The sequence below is a fragment of the Tauraco erythrolophus genome, chromosome 2 (assembly GCF_009769465.1).
Source record: "Tauraco erythrolophus isolate bTauEry1 chromosome 2, bTauEry1.pri, whole genome shotgun sequence".
NCBI classification, from domain to species: domain Eukaryota; kingdom Metazoa; phylum Chordata; class Aves; order Musophagiformes; family Musophagidae; genus Tauraco; species Tauraco erythrolophus.
This window is the reverse complement of record NC_141466.1, coordinates 122,564,580-122,590,719: the sequence shown is the minus strand read 5'-3', so window position 1 is coordinate 122,590,719 and position 26,140 is coordinate 122,564,580. Positions and strand designations below refer to the sequence as shown.

The 26,140-nt window shown below is 39.4% G+C and overlaps 1 protein-coding gene across 2 annotated transcripts; it reads right to left on the bottom strand.

The window, feature by feature from the left end:
- Positions 1-785: 785 nt before the first annotated feature.
- On the bottom strand, positions 786-26,140 carry ACTR2 (actin related protein 2). 2 transcript variants are annotated; one of them, XM_086631872.1, is made up of 10 exons: positions 26,074-26,140; positions 19,796-19,906; positions 16,282-16,296; positions 14,070-14,285; positions 9,937-10,009; positions 7,343-7,479; positions 6,382-6,531; positions 5,554-5,699; positions 5,061-5,193; positions 786-3,837 (listed from the first exon to the last, which is right to left on the bottom strand). In XM_086631872.1, the coding sequence occupies exons 1-10, from the start codon at positions 26,119-26,121 to the stop codon at positions 3,667-3,669; spliced, it is 1,200 nt and encodes a 399-aa protein (XP_086487998.1). In that variant the 5' UTR covers positions 26,122-26,140; the 3' UTR covers positions 786-3,666. The 2 variants fall into 2 exon arrangements, with proteins under 2 accessions (XP_086487998.1, XP_086487997.1); XM_086631871.1 differs by lacking the exon at positions 16,282-16,296.

Genomic DNA, 26,140 nt, shown 5'->3' with positions numbered 1-26,140 from the left:
TTTTCCTATTAAAATCCTGTCTACCTGTATCAAAGACAGCATGTGTTTGACCAGCCACTGAGACAGATGCACCCAGCACCAAACAGCACTTGCTGGTTCATTCTAAAAACCAAAGCCATCCTCCCTACTGGGGAAGGGTACCTAGGGAACATATGTACAGAACAGCATGTACGATAAGCTGGGGTGAAGAGGCTGGTTGAGCTCGTTTCAAAAGCCAGATAAACGCATCATGACTAGTGGGCCAGCCACTAATCCACACAGCAAGTTAAGAATTGCAAAATTTCAGGTGCAAGAGCTGCTTCAAACCAGTGCACCTTTCCAAGTGCTACACGTTAACCTCTCAGTACAGTTGTTCTATCAGTTGAAATGAGAGATGCAGGTGAAGCAGCACATGAGCTCACAATGCCAAGGAGACTTTTCCTAAACAGAGCATCATTATGTGGCTTCTGAACTTAGCCAGGGATGCTGATGCCCATGCAAGTTGAGGGCTCTTCCCATTTTGCAGTACCAAGCACAGAGCTCGAACTAGAAAAGATTCCTGTCCACAGATAAGGAAAACTAGGATGGAGGGAGTGGAGTCTTGACTACAGAATAGAGTAGGGGTGTTTTTCTCACTCTACGACATCAATCCATAGGGAATGTGTTATTTTGTCATGTCAGATTTCCTCAGCATAAGCAGCTCATGATAGTTTTGTGATGGAAGTTAAGTTAGAGAAAAACTGACAGAACTGTGATTTCCCAAAGGAAACAAAGCAAACATAATCTACTTTGAAAAAAATCTGATTTTATTTTTGAATTGAAAAGACCTGTCAATTTAAATAGATGTTTATTTCCATTCACGGTCTCAACCAGTGCTGTGTGTTAACATTATTCAGAACTGTATAAAAAGCCATTTGTGTTACATCGGTTAACATCCTAGAACACTGGGGGGGGAGGTTTGAAGCAGCTTGACATTAGAAATAGGATGTTCCCAAAAAACTTACAACTGATGCAGCATCTTCTATTCTAATTTGATAGGAGCTGAAGCATATCGCAAATACAACTCAAGTTATTTGGTCTTAAAAAAACCCAACAAACAACTTGAAAACCAGATTCCTTTCATAGCAATATTGAAGCTGTCAGCTGAGAGAACACACACATACACTCCCATGTGTGCAAACACACACACGGAGAACCACACTGAGCACAACCAGAATGCTTCATTCCGTATTTGGATTACGTATGCGTTCTTCTGACTCCATGATAGCTGTAATTTAAAATGCTAGTTGCCTTTTTTTTTTAATCTATACATGGTTTCTATGGAAACCCAAGATTCTGCACAATCAACTGACATTTATTCTCATGGTGCTGCTGTGAAGTTCTCTGGTGAAAGGGCCAAATTCCAAAACCTTTACTCAAACATGCACATACTTAACTTAAGCCAATGAACAGGGGAGAAGATGGTTTAGAAAAGGGGTAGCAGGGTCAAGGTCTAGATTTGAAAAATCACATGACAGATTGTCATTCAAAAAAGGATTTTAAGTCATTCTTTGGTTTATTTCCATGATTCTCAACACTGTCCGAAAAGCCCGGAGACAGTCACATGAGGAACCATAGCTCTAAAGCAAGCCCACAGCATTCTTAAATCTTGTGTATTAAATGTTCAGAAGACTACAGGAATCCAGAGTACTCCTTACATTCACGTCCCCAAAAATCTAGTAACTGCTTAAGTGCATGCACTGAGGCACGGCCGGCATGCCTGTAAGTTCATATTGTTCAAGTTAAGAGTAAATATAGCTGCAAAAAACCCCACCCACCTATAATTAAATGGTCATTACTAGCAATACTATAGCGACTGTCTTGTTATTAAAGAAACGCAGACATGGTTTCTGCCTCTTTAGGTCACTCAGCCAAAAGGAAGCTGTCTGCTTAATTTAGAAAGAAAGCAAATTTTAAGAGTCCAAGGGAGTTTAATATTTCCATGTTCCTGGGGTCAATTATTAATGTAAAGATGTAGACAAATGGCAAGTCTATGAAAGCGTATCTCGTACATTCCAAGGTTTGGAAGTCAAAAGCAGAACTCAACTTCCTTACACTTAAATGTTATGGTAGGCTTGGAAAACCAGTAAGAAGTGATACAGTATTTCCATGAAAAGCAAGGTAGAACTAAGTCTAACTGGCATTTGTATGCAAGCAGTTTTTGCTATGCTTTTTGTAAGGCAGATTTTATTGCAAAGATAGTTACCAGTCTGCTAGTAGGAAAAAAAAAAAAAAATGCAGGCAACTATACTCAGAGAAGATGGCTGATAATTACTAGTGACAAATTCCATTTTTCAGAACAACTCAGCTTTAATGTACTTTCTGGAAACAGCATTTTAATCACTGGTTTTCACTTCCTTCCCCATCACACGTTAAGTATCAAAAACCAAGACTGGACAAAATGAATTGTGAATATTTACCAAACAACAACATCTCATATTCCAATGTTATTTTTAACTGGAACAAATATAGGTCATTCTTTATAACCTACTGCCAGTGGTTGTTTATAAATATCTGCTTGCTGCAATAAACACTGGTCATTGAAATATTCATTTGCAATAACTACTTGGCACTAGGTTAATATACTTGTAAAGTTTAATGGAAGTGCTTCTGGTGTACATATAAGCACCTAAAACATGACTTTTAAAACTTAGTTTGGGGGGGTTTAATATCTACAGTTACAGTTTTCACAAGCATTTCTGAAAGTATTAAAATCTCTTCAGAAGTTTAGAGGCTCCTGTCTCAGCACATCTAAGTTTCTCAACAATTACAGAACAGCTAATTTAACATTCTTGCTCCCTATGCTGAGACAACAGGGTACCAAAATTCAGCTATAAAAAGAGGCATTTTTGGTCAGACTGACCCCCAGCTGTCCCTTAACAGAAAAGCAACACAGCTCAAACCTGTCTCCTCCCTCCAGAAAAAGACACCTAAGGCCACAAATTTACATTTGCCAGAATACCAGGTGTTTCTCCGTTTGTGGCAACTGTGTATATGCCCACTTAGAGAACTACAGTATGAAAGCCCCATCACCACCTTTAAGGATAAATCACCTCAGAAGCCAGTTTAGGCAGCAGTGCATATGGAACCACGTTACATCGAAACAGCGTGTTAAAGCCATTCCAGCTAGGTAAAACTAGTTTCTAACAATGTTTAATCAAAATTCCTAATTGCAGGAAAGGAAAAAAAAAAATACCACCTTAATGTAGAGAGAGGCAAAACGATGCAAAGATAACCACCACAATGATCCAATAGCAAAAGCTCCTGTTTAAAGGTTTTCTTATGCTAAAAAAGGCACACAACCCCGTGTGAACTAGAGACAAAAGCTAGCAGTACTACAGCAATAAACCCAGAAGAAAAAGCCTACCAGAATTACCCAATTGCCTACTGGGAAGGAACAATGAAGTAGACAGGCTGCTCTTGCTCTGTTTTGTTTGCAGGGAAGTGGTCAAATTTAATAGTCAAATTTAGCCACATTAAGAAACGTTTAACAAAAGCTACCCCAAGAAACCAGAACAAAACCTGACCTTTGGGTCAAAAGGCCACAGACAGGCCTTTCCATAGCATGTAGCTGAGTGAGTTCAGAGATTGGCAATGAAAGGAAAAAAAAAAAAGCTTTAGACATGTGATGGGAACAAGCTTTGGGATTTATCGAACAGTCACACCAAGCTTCTCCAGCACACGCACTCCCTTTTCTTGGTATTCTTGTCGGGTCATCCAGAAGTTGTCTTTGTCTTTCATGATGTCTGCTAGAACCGCACCACCCAAAAAGACCATGTGCTTTCGACGAGGTGGATCTTCAATTCGGATCTTAAATTTCTAAGAAAAAGACAAGAAACTGTTACTAAGGTTCTTGAAATAAAGCCTTTCAAAATAAAATTGTGCTTTCCACCAGAACAATGAAATGGAAACTGTTTAGTGAGAAAAATGCAACCGAAAAACTGAAACGCCAGCATAGGGCACTCTGCGTGAGCTTCCAGCTTGCGCAACCAAAGTAAAATAACTACTTTGTACTGGAAATTAGAGACAGCTATTGACACTTTCCACAAAATTATACTTTGAGTGTATCCACAAAAAGCTCAGGACTCAGAATACAAAATTAAAGCTCATATTTTTGCAATTCATGAACACGGTAAAGAGCAAAATACTTCCTAAGCTTCGATGGCTAAAATTATCAGAAGTTACCACATCATGAAATCACAAAACATTTTAGAATTGTACCAAGTTTTAGAAGGGCAGATGGAACAAATTTTAAATTTACACAATCTAGACCAGCTTAACTAATTAATATTCCCTTAAATTTTTTGATGCTAAAGCTCTAACTTCAAGAGCAAAAATGAGTACAGCCAAAGCTACGTGTGAAATACTGCTTCAGATTTAAAACATTCTGTACAATGGAGTCATTCCATATAGCTGCAAAAGAGCCTTAGAGAACACCGTGTTAAGAAGCAGGGAAGTTCAACAATTCAGTTCAACATTAGAAACTCCACTCAAAGGAATTTTCTCTGTAAATATCTCCTCCTTGAAAAGCAGACAGCATTACAATGCAGTGTTACCTCTGTCTCTGCAGCGTGTGTGTGGCTCTTGTCTGCTTATCACAGTAACCAGTGAAGGAGGGAAATTTATTCCACTTGAAGGTGTGTGAGAACTCTAGCTTCTTACTTTTCAGTATTTCACTTATAACACAAAGCAAAACTTTCAAAGATAAAAAAATCGTTTTGCACAATGATGACTTTAAGGCTCAAAAATTCATTAGCTTCATTAAACCTACATTATGAGTTGTGCCCTAGCATTTAACAGCCCATTTAACATGTGAACTAACCAAAGACTTCAGAAATTACTTGCTATTAGCACGGACTAGAAGGTGGCTTTATTGCAAGTACACACGTACAAGCCGCCTAGATGAAACGCAGAGGTGTGAAGAAGAGAGAGGGAGCAATTTTGCCAGTTGCTTCTGTCATTTCTGACTACTTGGTTCCCTCTAGTGGGGATTCAGGAGAAACCTCGGCTCTACACAAACAAAATAGCAATTCGGCACCTACCGAGAGTTTTTCCACATCTCCTTTCAGAACTCGTTCCAGGTAGAGCTGTTTAAGTTCCCGCTCCAGTCGTGAAGGCAGCCCGGGGTACATGGTGGACCCTCCAGACAGCACAATGTGCTTGTAGAATTCAGACCTGACCAAGAAAATAGTCTTTCTGTTGTCGTATTGTATACTCTGTAGTACAAGTAGGTACCTGTACGTACAGGGGAGCAAATACAAATCTAAAAAACGGTCATTACACAAACACAGCTTTCGTGTGAGTTTGGCAGACTTGCTCATGGTTTTCCAGGTGTCCCAGATTTTATCCTTGCTCATTCATATCAAAATAGTCACGCTTCCAGACAACCCGTTAAGCTCCAAGATCTCAGATTATCTGTGTCCCACTCCCAGCACACACCCTTCCCGCAGCAGTGTCTAAAGCAAAAGATGTTATTTCGTTTGGACGCTGTTCTCTCGACACCCTGCACCCTGACAGAGGAGTTTCTGCACTTACCTGGTATCAATGTCAGCGGCCTGGATGGTGTTAAACAGCAATTCAGCCACACCAACCCCCTCTACATTGATTAAGTGAGGCTGGAAGAGAGCCTCTGGTGCCTCAAACCGTTCTCCGCCGACTTTGATAATCCTGCCATCTGGGAGCTGGCAAAGAAAAAAACACCGTTTAGAAGACTACTTTTAGCCACTTAGATAATAAACAAACCAAGAGGAAATGACCTACGTTATTCCCTAATGTTTCAAAACAGGAAATTGTTGATAATTGTCACCACTGCAAGAAGTCATTCGGTACTACTGAAGGATACGAATTTTTCAGTCATTGCGCAATTTAAGCTTAGAGACACCAGGGACCAGATACATCGGTACTGACGTACCCAACATTTCCTTGCAATACAGCTCCTAATATTGGTTTAAAAGATGATCTTACAGCAAAGAGTAATGCTTTCCTACAAGTTCTTTTCTTCCATGTGTGATCACAGGAAGTTCCCACTAAAAGCAAGCTTACCATTCTTGTCACCAGATATGAGCCTCATATGTGCCACTTCTGGATGGACGAGGCTGAAACAATCTGACATACTAGATTAAGTACAGTTTCTCTACAAGTTCCTGTACTATAATATTGAAATTTTAAGGATCTGCAACGACAAAAGTGAGTACAAAGTCTTACAGAAGATCTGAAAAGGAAAAAGCTTTAAGAAGTTTTCCCAGAACCAAGTAATCTGATTCTACGGACTCCTACGTCTGAGAAAAATTTAGAAGGAACTAAAGCTACCTGATTTAAACTTATGAAGCTTAGGACAAGAAAAGCTGTCTCAAAAACACTCACCGTATAGGATTCAACTAGTACTGTGGTCTCTAATGCCAGTTTCTGCTCCTGTTCGATGTTGTATCCCACGTAACACAGCTTTTCCTTGATCATGCGAACAGTCTCAAAATCAGCAGAATGGTTGAAAGCATACCCTCGCAGTAAGAGGAGCTAGAGGGAACACATCAGGGTAGCAGTAAACGAGAGGAACGATCCAGATCTCTCTATCAATAGGTGGGTACATTCAGACACATATCTTTAAAAGTTTGTCTCCTTTTTTTAACTGCAAATTTACTACTAAGTCAAATCTGTCACAGCGTACCCATTATTTTCTAGAAAAGTAGAACAGCAGCAGTATTAATCCAAGTGGAAAATTTTCTTCGTGGTTACAACTTTCAGTATAACTGTTACAAACACAAGTAAAGATAACCAAAATAATTCTTATATTTAGGGCTTCATTTCAGAACACACTGATATTCCAGTTTAACCACAAGATTTGTCAATCCAGAATGTCGCTTATATTTAAAAAAAAAAAACAACAAACAAATAGTCTATAAAACATACTGTCTTGTTTAATAATCAGATAAGAATCACTACACTATTTTCCACACTGTAAGAAAAAGTCTTTCTGAAAATAGACAAGTAGAACTCATAGAACACAATTTTGTTTTCATTTTGTATATCAAGAAAGCCAATTTTGAGTTTTTCCTTCCCAAATATGAAATAAAATCACTTCCTACAAGATTACCACTAAGAAAATCTGAAGCCTCTGAATAGTATCAATAATATCAGATGTGATTTAGATGAGGAAACATAATAACGACAGACTGAAGCAATACAGAGAATACAAGAGTTCTCTATGCAATTAACACATCAACAGTACAGGAAAAACATGCACTGGTTTCTTGCTATCAAGGGATTTTGACTTGAACCAATGTACCATAGATACCAGCCTCAACCTTAACAATTCTTTCCAGCTTACCTTAATGAGGTACCTAGTGATATCCCTCCCAGCGATATCTAACCGTCTGGTGAGATGAGGGAGAGAGAAGCCTTCATAAACTGGACAAATATGAGTTACACCATCTCCAGAGTCCACAACAACACCAGTCAACAAACCTAAAAGAATGGGGGCGCAGGGGAAGGGGAAAAAACAGGTGCAACTTTTAGTAGCATCTTCATAAATAGAGCAGAATAGTAGCTTGTTTCATCATAATCTTAACATAACTTCTGTTCCCTCAGTCATGGTTTTGGAAGTAGTCATCACAGTTTAAAATTCAGTCATTTCCACTCAGCTGGGTTTTAAACTTACGGTTTTCATAGTAACAAATGCTTTCATATGCGTTTCTCACAAGTATTATCTCTACTTCTTCCTAGATGCCTCTAACTCTACCATTCACAATTTTATCTGGTATTTCGACATCTTAAATTGCACTCTAATGAAAGAGAAGATCTAAGATCATTAAATGCTTGTTGGGGCACAAAGTCCTCAGATTAAGCTCTATATGTGTAACTTTATATTATCTTCTCAAATATGAAGAAACCTACAGGTCTTCAGGCCACGAGTTAACCCTGTTACAATTATTAGAACTTGTTGATTTTGGTTGGTATTCAAGTTAGAGAATATTTGGACTATACAGCACACATCTATTTTTCTTCCCCACAGAAACAGTGTTAAGGCTGAATCAGATCCACTTTCATAGACTGAAGAAATTAACTCTGATGAAAAAAATTTACCATAAAACTATTAAATTCTAAGGTGTACAAAAGTGAGATATAAGCATGTAGAGGCAGAAGTTTCTACACTTCACTAACAAAATAAATTAGAAGTGGAATTAATGGTGAAAGTTGATTAGAAAACAGTTTTAGTTTCTCACAAGCTACCTCAAGCAAGATGAGACCTTAAAATAATGAAGGAACATATAATATATAATGGCAAGGTGCATTCCCCATCTCTGGAAGTGTTCAAGGCCAGGTTGGATGAGGCTTTGAGCAACCTGGTGTAGTGGAGGATGCTGCCCATGGCAGGGGAGTTGGAACTAGATGATCTTTGAGGTCTCTTCCAACCCTAACCATTCTATGATTGGTTTGGCTACTGTAACTTGCTCAAGCTTTGTAAACAGAAGGCAAACAAACTGGTGATTTGCCCTGAATGAACCAAAGAACACACCTTGGTTCAGTTGTGTGATCAGATCTCCAGATTTATCAGTGAACTGGAATAACCGCTATGCAAACACGAGTCTTGCAATTGGACACATGCAGAAAGGAAGGAAACAGTCAGTCACAAGGGACTACACCTAACTCCAAAAGACTGTTGTGAGGAATTTCCTAATTACAACTAGGTTTTGATATATAAACCCCTTTGCCTTTAAAAAGCACACGAGCAAACAGAACTCCAGGTAAAAGCAACAATTAGTCTTAAGAGAATTTTAACAGCAGCAACAAAACGTGGTGCACTGAGATGAGGCATGTCTCTCTCTGTATGCAATTTTAGCCACCACTTTAATTTTTAATGTGATATAAATAAAGTAGGATGTTTTAAAGGGCTGCTTTTTATTTTCAAAAGCAAGTGTTCTATTTATGTGCCACTTGTTTTTGATCTCTTAGAAGGTCTTCAACTTTGTTTTAGATGATAGTACATAGAAACACCATGGACTGCTCTAAATTGTTTCATATTTTGTTATTCACAATGTAATTGAGTACTATACAGTAGAATTTAAGACTGTATATGTTAGTCAATTACATACTTACAAGGAATCAAACCAAAGAAAAACCAAGGAGGGGGGAGAAAAAAGAGTAATAGCACAGACCACAGCAAATAAAATTAACATCCACGTCTGCAAAAGTGGTTTTGGTTCAACTAGTTTTAATGACTTGCATAACAGAACCACTCTTCCAGTACCCCATCACTTTTGCTCTTGGACATAGAGACTATGGTGACATGTTAATGGATAAGGATATTTATGTCCTGTTAAGTGACAGCTAAATACACCAAGCCAGTAGTAAACAGATGTAAGGAGTTAGGTTGTTAGAACTGATGTGCTTGAGTAACTTCTTAAAATCCTAGATGGATTGCAGTCAATGGTAGAATTTCTGTCAAATCCAGTGAATCCATAATCTTCTCCTCAGGCTGAGCATTCTAGTTTATCCACAGCAAAAGAATCAACTTGTTTGTTTGGTTTGGTTTTGTCTTTTTTTTTAACTGGAAATAGTGCAAATGTCATCTAGTCATCTTGAAATTCACTTAGAGTAATGCGTTTTTCCTTTATCAGAAAATCAAAAGCATGTCATTAAGACTTGATGCCAAAGGCTAAATGACCACACCCTGAAACGACAACAGCTTTGAGAAACCAGGTTTTTGCATTTACAAGCACGTCTCCACCACTGGTCCATGAAAATAACACCAGCAGTGGTCTCTACCAATAGTTCCTCAAAACAAAAAGCAAGCCCGTAAGTCAGAGCTGAGTTTACCTACAACAGCATTGAATTAAGCCCAAGACCCATTAATACCAAATGAGAACTTTGGCTCAGCAACATATTTATAAATTAAACAGATTTTAAGTTATCTTTGCCTACCTTGAGCATACAAAGTAAGAACAGCCTGAATGGCTACATACACCCCAGAAAACTGGTATGTCTCAAACATAACCTGTAAGATGAAGGCAAAAATTAACATCCAAAACAGGCCAAATACTTAAAAGAAATTTCATAGATGTTTAAAAATTGTATTTCTATAATTCTGCATTTTTGCTAATCAAAACCACTTTCCAAGAAACTTCAACGTGCAGATTCTACACAAACATTAGAAACCTACTTGCTTTACGGCAGTAAGTAGTATGTTCAGCTCTATACCTTACCTGTTCAAGCAAGACAAGCCATATGAAATATTCCACATCCGGTTAGCAACGAAAGTGAATACTTTCAAGAAACCCACACACCAATTTCTGCAGCTTTACTAAGCCCTTTTCCAAAGTGCTTAATGAGTGGGAGGCAGTACTTGTAGAACAGCCAAGTACTTCATTACTGAAGTGTGACTTGGGAATGAAATATTTGTTAAAGGTGTGTGCTCTAAATCTAATGCTGTTCAGGGTTGTTTTTTTTTTTTCTTCCTTCATTATCAAGCCCTACAGACTTTGAACAACTGCAGAGTATGCCAACTAAAGACCAGACTCCTGCACATACAGGTCTAGAATCAGCCCAGTCTCACAGGTTGTTCTCTGCATCTGAACTGCTTTGTTCCCTTCTTTAAAGTACAACTGACAACAGACTTCTAAAATTAGAGCAAAATCCACTAAAATTGAAACAGTACAGCTAGGGCTACTTGGTTACTATGTACAGAAAACCACAGGTTTGCAGAACTCCTACTGAAACACGAAAATTAGCTGCCTGTCTTGTAGACTAGGCTTCCCTAACCACTAAACTAGTTTCAGAGAAGAAACAGAGTCTAAGATTAAAGGATGCAGAGTTTATAGGATCTTGTCTTCTCTATAAACAAAAAAGGCCAAGTAAACAAATCACGCTGTACAGCTCCCCTCAAAATGCTGTACCAGGAAAAACGGATGAACTCTGATTATTCCAGCATACACAGAAGTTTTGCTTTTGCTATTCTGCAGCCCCCTGAGCACTACTGCAACTTCCAGGATTAGAAAATGATTAAATCCTAAGTACTCCCACAGCTCAAGTAAAAGATATCTAAATATTTTTAAAGAAAAAAAAGCTGATGCCTGACAATTTTAGAACTCTGAACTATTTAAAGAACTTCCTCTGTTAGAATTGCCCGATTTTAAACAGCTAGCCCATATCAAAAACCTCATCCTTGCAAAGTCAAGTTAATTATTTCACAGCTGTATCGAGCACACTGTAAAGCCCCGGGAAGACTGCTGCCACCTTTCTCAGGATATTTGCTGTGACCACATGGTATAGCAGAGTCAAGCAGAAAGGAACAGACAGGGGGCAAGCTGCAGAGCACCCTGCCATGAGAACATTATGCTTTGGGTTTTCATAAACGCCAAATGCAAACTGGGTAATATAAAAGGAAATTTAATACAGTAGTCAGGTGCATGGACTAAGGGCGAGCAAGACAATACATGGCTGGCTAGTAACTTCTGTAGTGGCCACAATTTAGCACATACGCAATACCTTCAGAAACAAAAAGCAGAAGTGTCTGCCAGAAAAGGAACAGCTGAAAGGGCAGCAACTCAAAAAGAGATCCCATCAGAGTAGTCATTGTCTAAACCCAGCACTATTCCAATGGATGAGTCTTTCAAACCATCTGAGTGCTTACAAAATGAAAGACTAATTTGAGAAAACTCTGAATTATCATCTTTATACAACAAAATTAATATTCAGATGGCATTAGTTACTGACTTCACATGTTGTACTCAATGATAGAAGCCACTGCAAAACCCTTTTACGACCTAGATACAGGCCTTTGGGGGGTTTTATTCTTTCTTTCAAGGCATCTAGGTCTGCTCTATTTGATATGAAAAATGCCTTGACAAAGGTCTTATATGTTAAAAAATCTTAAGATGTAAATACTGAGCAGGATGTTCTCCTGAAACGATGACTCTTCTAATGACAGCAGCTTTTGAATTACCTACAAAGTGATGTTCTAATTGGGCACACAAAGGAAGAACTAAAAATTGGGAAAAAAGATGAAGAATGCTAGTTTAAGATTAGAAGTGACTGTGCTAGAGTACGTCTACAGCTATGTGATATGCCCCTAGACTCTGGCTGCTCCTGAGGGTACTACAGAATGAGAAAGCAGCAGGCAGCTAGAGACAAACAGCAAAAGCTCAGTTAAGCCAAGCAGCAACCAGTGTTTTGTACACATCACAAAAGAAACAGCATTTTTTAAATATATATTTTACAACGCAGCTGTCATGTGAACACTTGCTGCTGTTACCATGTAGCTGAGTCTGATGGAGAGATGGGGTGAGGAGAGAGAATTACTGGAAGTAGGATGAAGTACAGCATATATAATTATCTATCATCTTGATGTGGTCCAGATGACTAAGCTTCTCTTTCAAAATGCTACTGCACTGTATTGCAAAATGCAGAGACATTATTATGTTTACTGCAGGCTTTAGGAGAAAATCTTAATCCAGTCCTCTGCTTCACACTGGGCTAGCCTCCCTGAAAAGGAGGAGTCCATGTGTCAAAAATGGAAGAAAAAGGAATAGAAATATGTTGCAGTTAGAAACTAAATATTGCTAGTCCTCCTAACACTGTGACTCATTAAAAATATTAATAGAAACAATGAACTTCTGTTTAATTCACATTTAAATTTACAAAAATGGATTCTACTTCCCCCTAATCCTCTGGATCATGATTAAGTATCTACAATCTCTGTAGTGGTTTAAAAAAGCAAAGGAGGCAATGCAAATATTTTATCAGACTTCAGAAGCCATATAAGACTTTTCAATTTATGGTATGAAATTACTCAGTCCCAGAATAACTAAAAACCAGCCTTTTGTGTTTAGCTGGAAATCAGAAACAAGAACACTATTGTGGACAGCTGAAAAGCAAAGAAGCCTGAACAGGAAATTCAACCATTCCTGCTACATGGAAGCCACCCAGAGTAATCTGCTATGTCTCTCACACCACAGCTGACCAATATATAATAAACGGTATTACTAATGTTGCATTACATAATACTTAGGTAATAGGTCCCTAATGTCCACAATTGCTAAGAAATGCTGAATTTAGATTGTACAGCTTGATTTTTCTTTTCACTTAAGTTTTTCCAACTTTGCTATGCTTTGCTTCCTCTCGCGTCACTGAAAGGAAAGATTAGCGCAAATATATTCACTGCCACATTGCAGAAAGCGCTACTGTAGCTGTGACAACAAAAGGATTTTAAAGGAAAGGTCAGCAGGTAATAAGGTAAATTCTTATTAGACTAACCAACTTGTAATATACAAGCTTTCATACTCAAAGTTCTGATAAATGGATAAGGTTTCAAACTTAGAATCCACTTTTCCTGCCCTATCAGCTACTCCAACATCACATTAATGGCATTTTTGTTACGCTGAATACTTACATGAATTGAAAATACCTATGATGCTTAAGAAAAAAATAAAAACAAAATGGGAAACTAAACTTCTTCTCTTCAAACAACAGTTCTCTTCAAAACTCAGTCTTTGTTACACGGTACTAGAAATAAACAATACACATCTGACAACCTACATTAATGCAGGGTTCAGATGGAGCTTAGGTCACCCAAGGCAGCACTTTGAGATCAAGGATCCAAGAACCAGGCTTTCCTTCTTAGAAGGCTTTCAGTGAAATCCCTAGCATTAATCAAAGATTAGCGAATCGGGTGTCATCACACCTTTGTCTCTATCTCCAACCACACTGCTCCGTCCGGCAAGCATCATCTTGCTCAAGCCTCAGTCTCCTCTGAAGCATTACTGGTTTACAGAAGTCCAAGTCATTTAAAGCAATGAACATTCATCCAATAACTAGTACCTTGGACACGTGAAGATAAACCCACATTTCCAATTCTACGTTTTAATGGTGATATGGCTTGAGACAAAAAGACTGCTTATAGCTTTTGAATGAGATCAAGACTATGGCTGAGGACGAGTTTTGGTTATAAAACAGGAGAACTGCTTTGCCTCAGATAGTTACTAGGTGTTCCAAGAAGTTAAAATCTCTTAGCGACGCTTCAATGACAGTATGTATCAGTCTTTACTAGACAGACATACCTCCACAATCTTCTCCCTATTTTTAGTTGGATTCATGGGAGGTTCTGTGAGCAGTATTTTACAATTTTTTGTGTCAATATTAAGTTTTTCTGGTCCAAATGTATAATCCCAGAGGTGTTTCATGTCATCCCAGTTCCTAACGATGCCATTCTCCATTGGATAATTCACTTCCAGCATTGAGCGTAATTCACTTGCTTCATCACCAACCATGAGATCCTGTAAAATTTTAATACAGAAACATGTCAGTGCTTGCAAAGTTTCACAAACACCAAAATCCTCAAGACAGACAGTGAATTGCTCCAGCCTGTGTCCAACTGTGTTCTTAAACAATATCCACATTTCAGAATCATTTACTTAGGAGAAAAGTAGAATGTATTTCATGTAATATTTAAATTTGGTTGTTACCCATCCCAAATCTTTTCCAAAATAAACTTTGTTGATTCCATTCTCCAATTAACCTGAAACAAACCTACAAACCCTGCCACAGCTAGATACCACAAAGAGCTTTCCAAGTACAGTGTTTCTCCATTGACACCTCCAAAATTCTTTTATCAAATTCTAATTTCAAAAGGCTGAGATGCAAAATAGCACATAAGGGTAGTAGGTGGGATTGGCAGAATATTTTTCCATGCATGTTGCAAATTTCTGTGCACAATACCAAAAAAGGAATAATGAGTGGTGAATAAGCATACCGAACAGTAGCAAAAGCAAGTAAGAGATTAGAAATTCCACACTAGACATTAAAAGAAACAATGGTTTACATATTGCCTGTATCAGTAGGGTGTGAAGAGACACATCTAAATATAAAATGTACCCTCGTCTCTGTTCCATGCCGAAAGTCCCAAGCCGAAATCCCCAGTAAGGCATTCTTACACAAATACAACCAACTAATGCATAGTTTGTATAGTCATTTCACACTGATTAAGCAATCTGTTTATTAAAGTTAGTTATGCAAACATTGCACATTCAAATTAGTAGCATCATATCTTCTCCTTTCCCACGTATTTCCCAGAGGAAGCATGCAGAGTAACATCTTATCTTTGCTCCCTATTATATCTCATACTTTTCAAAAGAAGCCTCAACTGACTTGCTCTTATTTAGCCTATAAGAACATATTTCTAGGTACCAATAGCACTGTTTCCATGCTAGTATTACAGTAATTTAACTGCAAAAAAAAACCAGCTGCTTCATACAAAAATATGCCACCGTAGTTTGCAGTTACTGTGGCACAGAAAACTTTGAAGTGAGAGTTACTCAATGCTCAGAAAAAAGATGCACAATGAAAAATCCAGCGTCTGGTTTATAATGCCTTTATTCGAACCAACCTAAACAGATACTGTTGACTATAAAAAGGGAAGTAAATTGAAAATAATTTAAATCAAAACACCCCTCTTCCACTCCCTCTCCCTGTTAAGGCATTTTATTTCTTCTCCCTTGCATGACAGATCACACCTCAGTTCTCTACTGTACAGAAGACAAAAGTCAAGACTAACACTAAGTCAAACATCCTCTACCAAAACTGTACTATGAAAACTCCACCATGCAGCCACCTTACTCCTGAGAATTTAAGATGACAGAAACTCCATCGGTTAGAAGAATCAGAAGCCTTTTTTGTGCATTGTTCTTTGAAGCTCTATGCTACCAAACAGGACAGCCCAGGAAAGGCCCCCATTCAAATGCACAATGAAAGATGCACAAAACTTTCAGTCCTTTTAAAACAAAAAGGGCAAAACAATTGTTCTCAAGAGCACGCTAACAAACAAGGCACTTGGCAGGTGAAGAGGAAGAAGGACAGCACAACTGAATTTGCAAAGAGGAACCAGTATCATGACATCCAATGTTTCCACCACTTTGGTACTCAGTAATATTTGTCTCACCGACATCTAAAAGGTTTTTCAAGCTCTTGGTTTGCAGCGTTAAACACATCAATTTCTAGTGTTGAAGATGCTGAGCTCATGTTGAGCTTTAAAAGTTATTCTTATGTCTTGCAAAACTACAGGTTATGTAGCATTTAGAAGCAATACATAAAATACTCTCATGAATTAGTTGCTAGTAAACCAAAGCAATGAACAAGGTCCAAAATAAGTGTGTATTCAAATGTAAAATGTAGGACAAGACAAAACAATGAATAGCACCAAAAAAATAACATAACAGCTACTAGGTCCCATCAAGCAAAAATGGTAAACAAGCAGCACAGGGGCACCTCACTTACCATCATTTTGTTATTCTACTTCAACAGGTCAAGAAAGGTGTAGAAAGAAGGTAGAAGCAAGAAAGTCAGAAAAGGCCTAAATGAAATTCTCAAATTATTTTAAATACACAGTAGAAATAGGCTGAAAAGAGATGCACGTACAGCAGGAAATGATCTGAGTTAGTTTAGTTAGGGCCAAGCTAACGTTCTCAGGATCTCGGATTAAAACGTCTCTTTAAAGGAAGCTATTGCTACATCTCACTGCCATGTCATGTTTATGCATCTTACGTTGCAACCAGGATCAGTTTATCTACCTCTTTCTCATAAACAGGATTCTGTGCATAAATATTCTGTTACACTGGAGTTTTACCCTAGGTAAGGCATTTATACAAACTAGACAAGACTCTGCACAAGGCATTTGAGCATAACTAGCTCTGACAAACGCTGAATTTAAGTTTTGTTTTAAATATTCCGCTTCAAATACCCAAGAACTGTAAACTAGAACATAAAAGTATTCATTTACAAGCAGACTAATCTGTTCATATATCATGGAACAAATACCCCAAAAGAATCAAATATGAGATATTTACTTAAATTATGGTATCTACTATCAGAATGGAAATCAGCAATCATGAAGTGCAGTAGCAAGAGCAATGCCTCAAAGCTCCTTCCCTATGGCAAGCTATGGAGATAGGAAGACGGGATAGTTAGAGCAGCCGGGAAGCACTATGAGAAATTTGAAGTGTATCTATACAAACACTGTCCAAAATGATACTAAAGCCATCTTCACCATCGAGATTTTTCCTCCTTTGATTAAATTTACTTTGAGCCACCTAAACTGTCAAAAGCCATAGGATAACTATCAGTGTCATTAAGGCAAATCTACTTCCTCTGCAAATTGTGTCAGAGGAAAAGTGCGTGGGTTCTGGCAGCTGCCTTTGGACAGGCAGTGCCAAAGAGGCTGGTCAAGAGCGAGGCCCTTTTCCTCACTTCAAATCCAGAGAACAACCTTCTCCAGACTGTCTTTGACAGAAACTGAGCAGAACTGTAGGACATGGACTATGGCTTAGCAGGTCTATCTGCCCCAAAATTCTAATTGTTTTAACTAGTCAAAGCTACTCATCAGTCCTGCCCTCCCAAGAAGGTTATTAACTCCCAAACCTGCTGCAAAGATTAGTAAGTCAGTAAAAATTAAGAGCGGCATCTATGCTTCTGGTTTTAGAGTTTTAAGGTTGCAATTTTAAGCAAAATAATCCCAGTAATAACTGAATTTTTGTGCTTAAATCCCTAACTGAGGACTTTGAGTAGGAGGAAAAAGCTGTATCTCTGTTGCTGGCTGAAATGAGAATCCAGAAGGAAAACATGGACAAAGCAACTTGAAATCAGTAACTCAATAGATGGATGATAACCAGTTCTGATCAGCTTCCAGACTCTCTTTTCACAGAGTTTCTGAATTTCACAGGAATGACAGCTTCTCTGAATAGTTTTGAAAAGTTAAACAGATCATCTTCTTGCCAGTTTCCTTCACTCACTTTTGAACTTATCCCGTAAGAACGCGCAGTGAATAGCTAGAATTAAATTTTGGCATAAAACTCATCTGCAAGAATCTCAAAAAAACCCAGCACTCACACTTAAGTCTTCCTACTGTATTATCCTACAGGGATACCCAACAGGGATATCCTACAGGGATACTTCACTGTTTCTTTAAAGAGTGACAAGCTATTAGAAGCAGATGCTATAAAACTTCTGGGAAGATTCTAGGCAGAGTTTATACTCTCCAAAATACAGCCACGTGACCCATGCTGAAGCAGAAGATGGGCAATGCAAGCGGAATTCTAGTTTACTGGTTCTTTTGTGCTCATCTCATAGCAATTAATCACTTCTTTCCAATTCAACACTGCAATCTGTAATGATATCAAACTAAGTTATCAGATAATCAGAGGATACCAAAACTGGCAGGACAGGCTGTATCGGATCATCTGGAAAGTATGACTTCAACAATGAGATTTCATACAACAGAATTTTTCTTGGACTTAAGACTCATAAATCACTGCGTAACTTTCATAAAACTTTACCAGGACCTCTTTGAAGAAATTGTTACGTTCAAGTAGATATCTGAAGAAACACCTCTCCTCAAGTCTTGCAAGAGAAAGGAAGATGTTTTCCCTCTCCTTATGAAAACTCCTGTCTACTGTGAAAGGGGAAGATCTCCATCCTTTCAACCAAATTGTCCTAGCTGACACAAGGTGAGCAGTGTTGCAATATTGGGGGGGGAAGCGCATTTTGGAAAGGTCTGATGGCCATACTAGGAGCTCAAGAGGATGAAAGACTTCTGCTGATATTACTAACTTTTTACAGGCAGCAGCAGAAATCAGCTAACTGAAGTTCTCCCTGTCACCCACAGGGTTCTGAAAATAAGGAACAAGACAGAGCAGGTTGGTTTTTTTTCCCTTTTACTAAGCTGCTGCTCAGAATCAACAAGGAAAGCAAAATTGAAAGCCTGTACATGTGTGGTTCTACTTGACCTTCACTGGCCTTCACTTAAGTGAGGGCTTTTACAGTTCTGCATTGTCTCCTGCTTCTCCCTCAAGTTCCTGCTTCTGCCTTGCTCTCAAACTGGAGCTTGCACAACCATCCAGTGAGGCAGTCAAAACTCTACCTGACAAAGAAATCACACTTTTTCAGCTGGACCAGCTCACTAAAGTGTGTCACCACATGACTGCACAAGCAGTACAACCAGCACAAGGTGATAATGTGTGGCTAGAGGCAAGGAGGGAGGACATGACCACACCAGGGCCAAGACATTTACTGAAGCTTGTACTGCAGAAGCAACCTCTAGCATCTGAAGTGTTACTCTGTAATTATAAAATAAAGTGAGAAATGATAGCTCCCCAGGCTTCAGAAAGAGATTCTCAAACAGTGGCGTGTTCCCCCATTCCAAGCTTGGAATAACGGCCCAAGACCAAGTAGCCTGAACACAGCTTCGCCATCTCTAACTGGTGTGGAGTACCTACGTCTATCAAGACCAAAAAGAAAAGAAAACAAAAACAATAGAAACAATGAAATGCAAATACAACCAAGGTTAAACATCTCACACAAGATCACAGATGATCAACTGTGAGTAGAAAGCAAACACTATAGATAGACTTGGAAGCTCCAGCAGTTCTTCAGCATTGTCTCAGAATCCCACAGTACAGCTCGGTGACAAACATCAACCACTACTGTCTGATTTCTGCCTTCTAATCTTGACATCATTAACATATTGGTATTTGAAGCCCCTTTTTGCCCAGAACCACATGAGCCCTACCTGCTGCCTCCTCAGTTGTACTATCTGAAGGCCTCCAGTGCTTTAGATTACCCTCTTAGTAACTTTGTAGTTTGTGACTGGCTAAAACCAAATACAGAAATAAATAAAGAAATACTGAAACAGCATAAAGGGGAATTAAGGAAAAAGCATTTCCAAACATTACATAAGTCAAAAGCTGCCCTAAATATTTTTATCTGTCAGAAAGGAATAATAATGAAAAAAATTTACCTTGATTTCAATGTTTCCCACTTTAGCAGTTGATCTTATAATGGGTCTTCCAACCAAAGCTGGAAAAATGTGCTCCGGAAAATTTGAGCCTGCATAGCCACATTTCACAAACTGAAAAGGAATAAATAATTTCATTAGAACATGCATTACCTGTTTACCAATAGAAACATGGTTTGAGGTAAAAAAAAACAAAAGCCCAAATTTAAGAGCATGTGTCCCACTGGAAACCAATTGGATTTATATATTTTCAAATCAATTTTACACATTTCAGATTTGTAGATCTGTAAAACTGAATTAAAGTATTTTCCAGAATGTTTTCTGAAGCAGGCTGTCAGATTTTTGAGAAATAATATTAAAACAACTAAGTACGTCGAGAGGTGTAAAAGAGTCCAGTGTTTGAATTTGGATTTCCTGCCACTCTATACAAAAATTCTCTAGCAACCTAAACCCCATCATTTTGTAATGGATCACCTTATAATGAGTACTCAACGAGACCAAATTAAATCACATCTCCAATTAGAGCACACAGTAGCATAACAAATTACACATCAGGAAAAAAACAATAGCCTTGTGAATTCAGGTGTTACACCGTTATAAAAAGTGTTTAACAGTGAAGCAGCAGATAGTCTGTGCAATTCAAATAGATTTCTCAGAGTTTCATAATTCTCAGAGTTCTTTTAAGGATAAAAATATGACTTTGCAGTAAGCACTTCTAAAACAAACAGCACAACCGAAAACTCAGCTGACAGTAGTTCACACCAAAGGGGATACTCTGAAAGAGCCTTTGTTATGCAAATACATATGAAAGGAAGTTTTATATCACTGGGTCCCAAGGTAGTATATACACTGAGAAAACAGTGAGGATTAACTGAGTATTAAAAAATTAAAAAATTACAAAAATATTAGAGTCACCAGAGGAAGTTCAGTTGTACAAGAACTTCAAATGTGCCAGTGAGAAGTTAGAATTTTGGCTTATGGGGATCAGCAAATCATGCTCTTTGAACATCCTGCATGTTCATATATCATGCTCTGCTGTTCTGCCTGCAGTTCATACAGAGCAGGCTTCTCTTTTTTTTGATGCATACTTACCATACTGCGCTCCATCAGCATGCCAGAACAACACCCCGCAGTCTCACACTAAACACTACACGTTTTCATCTGCAAAAACTACTCAACCACCTAGGTGTAACAGCAGTAACACAGCATCACGGGATCATTCAGGGCAGAGGGAGCCTCAGGAGCTCTCTCATTCAACGTTGGGCTCAAAGCAGTCAACGCTGAATTCAGACCAGGTCGCTCAGGGCTTTGACCCGTTGGGTGTTGGAAGCCTCCAAGGACAGACAGTTCACAGCGTCCCCGGGACCCTGCCCCACAGCTTAATTATCCATTTCAGGTTGTATTAAAAGCCATCTGCTAGAATTTCCGAAACCTTCACTCAGTTTTCTGAAGTCTGACGACTGCCACTGAAACAATTATCACAGCAAAGAGTACAGCTAATTGCAGCTGAGGAGAATTCTACCATCACGGTAACAGTAACATGAAAAGTCACCTTCTGTTGCTATAAATTATTTGCCTTACTGCAATAAAAAGGGCACCTGCTTTGGAAAGAAATTTATATATAAAGCCAGTTACGGAAAAAGCCAAGAGATATTTTAATTAAATCTGGGCTACAGGGAAAGAACGGAATTTTTTTTTGTGACTAATTTCCTTCACCCATTCAGTGCTTGCTGTCTCCAAAGGCAGAGCTGTTTGAAATACCTGGGGAATGACACTGTGTACACAACTCATCTTGCTCATTCTACTTCAATCCCTGTTCTCTGAAAAGGCAAGTACTTATCAACTCTTTTGCTTATATTAAGGTCAGAAGTACCTAGGAGTTACACAGATCTTATCTGTGTATTCAAGAATGCAGTGCTGCTATGAGAAAGCAAAGAGTAGCCACAAGCATTTTTGGATCATGCTACCTGAACGCACCAGAAGACTCTACCAGAAGTTTTATACCAGAGGAAACATGAGACTGAGCTGGGCCCAAATAATGGTGTCCAAATTCTTAAAAAAATAAAGCTCCCTTTCAGCCTTAGCAAATTACTGCATCCAGGGCAATCACACAATTTTTGTTGCAACCACAGTATTTAGGTATGCGGGTTATAAATTTCATTGTGCAGGACCTGGTCAAGCTAGAAGGAAGTTCTACAAAACAGCCCATACAATCTCATCCTCCAGCATAGCTCATACACTCTTACACCCATCTATTTGCTTACAGCTTTTCCTCCTTTTCTTTCCCCCCCGGCACGAAGAAAATTCCCTACCAGTCATCACCAACCGTGTTGTTAACAGAGGTAACAGGACCAGTAACATCTGAATGGATCTTTACAACTGAAGCTACTGGAGCAGCCCTCAAGAAGCTCTACTACCCACACTTTTAATTCCTGCCAACTGGGCAAATAAACCCTGAGGTTTACATAGCAACCACTGAGATACGCAACCAGAACGACTAATGCACAAAAACCAGTAAGTGCCTCTTGGCCGACCTTAAAAACACCTCTCAAAATCACATACAACCATGCTGACCTAGAAAATGCCAACCTACAAAAATACTATTCTAAGTTCTCACTATTTGACCTGTAATAGTCACTTCCAGTCCCCTTCTGTGTTAAAGCCTCGACACGCTTTCCTGGGTAGTTAACAATGTTGGCAATTAATAAATCCTAGATTTTAAAAGCAGGCTGGCATTTCTCCAACCAGCCTAAAACACAATCAAACCCAGATTTAATCTATGTAGACTACAATGAGCGAGATTAAACTTGGACGTTCACAGTCTGTTCCCTACCTCTTTCAGACTGGAACAGAGTGCCTTAAAAATGACATTTTTACAAACTTTGGTAAACTTGACAGTAGATAGATGGGCAAAATTTTAACTCAGTCTCTTCCCCTTCAAATCTGAATTTTTTTCCCCCCAGACTACACGAAAATTTAGTGAAGACGAGACAAGTCAGCCTTGTACATCAGCTTCCCCATCAAGGAGAGCATTCCCACTGAAGTATTCTTCCTGACACAATACTGAATATTCAGCAGGTTCAGTACCGTTCATGATGACGTAACTTTGGATCTTATAGCCGAAGAACCAGACTTGGTAAAACTACCAACAGGTAAATTCACCTAAGAAACACGGATGTATATAATAACATATCCTGGACTGAATTTTTTGAAGAAGTGCAAGAAACATAAGATGCTTCTCCCTCCCGTCCCTTACAACAGATGCTCCAAAATCTCCAAGTAAACGTTATGAACTGCAGCAGTTTGGAACATAATCAGCTTCTCTTTTCTAGTGCCAGACATTAAATACTCTGTTCCTGTCATTCTCAATTTGAAACTCTCAAATTTAAGCACAGTGGGCTCGTTTCTCTTCCATTTCTTACTCTGCACACTCCTTGGAACAACGACAGTGTAACTTCAGTACAATGCTCAGTACACGCCATGTCTCGAACAATAACACCAACACTCAGTGAATTTACAGATCTCTGTAAGGAAGCCAAGAGTTCATCATCATTCATTTTTGCAAGCTATACATTTGCTACACATTCAAAGTATTTTAAGAACAGCTACTTAGCTTGCCTGTGTGCAAGACCACGTATGTAAGAAGTTTTACCATATATAGTTTCTTCTCCGTTTCACTGTGGTTTATACTGACTCTTTCACTTCCTACTGAGTCACCAAACAGTAAGAACTTGTATGTATAAGTATTCTTTCAAACAAGAAGAATGAGGAAGCTCACAAACAGGTCACGTGACAAGTTTTAAAATGAATACTAATATTCTTACCGGGTCTCCGTGCTCAATTCTTTCAATTGATGCAACTCTCAAACAAAAATCCTAAACACAATTACAGCAGTTTTACAGGCCACTAAGTAACTTACCGTTTGTCCTATACCAGTAAGAACATCCATCTCTCACGCTTTAGACCTTTAAGATGCCATTGCCTGCCTCTCTGCTACACTATGTGTTGCAAGAACTTCCTTCTAGTCACCTCTTCCTCAAAGACTGGTTGCAACCAACTTCAACATTAGAAGTCCTACTTCAGCACAACAAGAACAGTGAATTTCAAAGATAAGCCTAAGGTTAAAATTGCATCTGATTTTTCTAAGGATATTTTCCATTTTTGTCTAACACTTCTGGCACCGGGCAAGAGATTTCATTTCAATCATGCTTTTAAGTATGACATCACAGTGTATCAGAAAGCATTCTGACATAAAGCAGCTCTTCTTTGCCACACAGAAAAAATATTATTATAAAAATACTGGTTTGACAGTATAGGACTACTCGATAATCTCGACACGCAGTTGAGGCTCAAAAGATTTACTGAATGGAATTTTCTTCCAGTTTAATTATCCCAATTCTAACTGAATCATCCCAATTCAAGCTAAATATTTTGAGTTTACTGATTTAGTAATTATTTCTTGATACTTTGCTCTCCCACACAATGAACTCTGTGGCCAGGGTACTTCCAGGCGCACGTTTTCCTGCTTAGAGGCCGAGCACGACCCACAGCAACACAAGCTGAAGCGACACAGGCCCCTCCTCTCGGCACTATAAAGGCACCTTCCAGTGTTATAGTTATTTATATCCTGCTGGTACAACTCATGGAGAAAAAAAACATATCATTCCGAGATGTCTCTTGACGTAAAAGCACACGCAGATATGTTACACCATACAAAATCTGTGCTGCGCACCCAACTTGGGAAATTGGGTAAAAATAATGGTTTCTGCCCCATGCCTCACACCTTACTGAGACCGGCCATGGCACAACACTGCTGTCACTATCAATATACTAAATATATTACAACTCAATGATTTATTGCTATGTGAAGGACCACGCTATAAAGGTGAAGCTCTAAAATTTTTTTTAGCTATCGGCCTGACAGTAAGAGTATTAAACAATGAAAAAAACACAACAGAAAATCTTCCACATTCCTTTGTAAGAAGAAAATGGTAAACGCCTTCTTTCGTTTTTCTAAATGATAGCATAAAAAGTGCCCAACAGCTCCATACCCCAGCCCTGTTAAAGATAATTTTTGCTATAGGAGGAAAAACGAGAAGACATCAAAACTATCAAACCCCTGTCAAATATGACGTTCTTCTTCCTGAACCATTCTAACCATTTCAGATGCTAAACAGAAACCCTCTAATTCAGGACGCTGAACGACATCCTTTGTCTCAACTCTTCCCTGCGGCTTTAAAAAAAATATAAAATCTTCTTTATTGCAAGTGTTTATAATTTTTTTCTTTTTTTTTGCCATTCAAGAGATCTTTAACACGCTGTCAGCTTTGTTAACTCTCCACATAATATTTCTTTACTGGGGGGAAAACCCTGCATTGCTCAACAAAATCACCGAGGGGAAATATCCACCTACAGCATCTTATCTTTTTGCTTTAAACCGGTATCTTTTTCACTTCCTGTCGAGGTGCCTCAAAACCTTCGCACCACTGACAAAAGGATGAATTTCTAGTGGGTGCTCGCACGCTCACGGAGCGCAGAAAAAAAATGAAAGGATGGAGAGAAAACCTCTGGGCCTCTCGATTGAAAATCGCCAGGTTGGAGTATGTTGCAGATCAGGAAGGTATTAAAGAAAGGATGCCACTCCATTTTGACCAGCAGCTGCGAAAAAACCCCACCGTTTCCCTAAAACTAAGACTCCTGCGTACAGAGGATGCATCCCTGGTTGCTCAATGTATAACGCACTCATTCAGAATTAAAAAAAAAAAATAATGTATTTTTGGTTAAGCGCTCGTTGCTACAGAGACTTGCTCACGTCATATACAGAAATAAGATATTCACGGTAAAACGGCAAAATGCCAGGGGGAGGGGGGCGGGGCGGATGGGGAGGGTGGGTAAGGACAGCACCGGACCCAGAACCGAAGACCCCCGACGGCAGATTTTGCTCAGCCGGTTTAGAAACACGCGACCAACCGGCGAAGCGCCGGGACTGGCGCTGTTCCGAGCCGGGCTCTCCCCGCCCATTCATTCCGCGGGCCCGCACCGACCCCGCGCGCTGCCGCGGCTGCCCGCGAGCCGGGGCTGGCGGAGGGCGGCGCGGCCCCGCCGGCCGCGAGCAGTGCCGTGGAGCGGGGCGGTGGCTGCGCCCGGTAGCGGCAGGCCGGGCGCGGCCCGCCGGCAGGAAGCCGGGCCGGGCCGGCGGGGAGTCGCCCTGCTTCCCCCTTCCTCCCCGCCACCCCCCCCGTCCCGCCGGCGGGGCGGGTCTCGGGGCCGGAGCGACTCACCCCGGTGCCGTTGTCGCACACCACCACCTTCCTGCCCAGCGTGTCCATCCCTGCGCGCCGCAGCCGC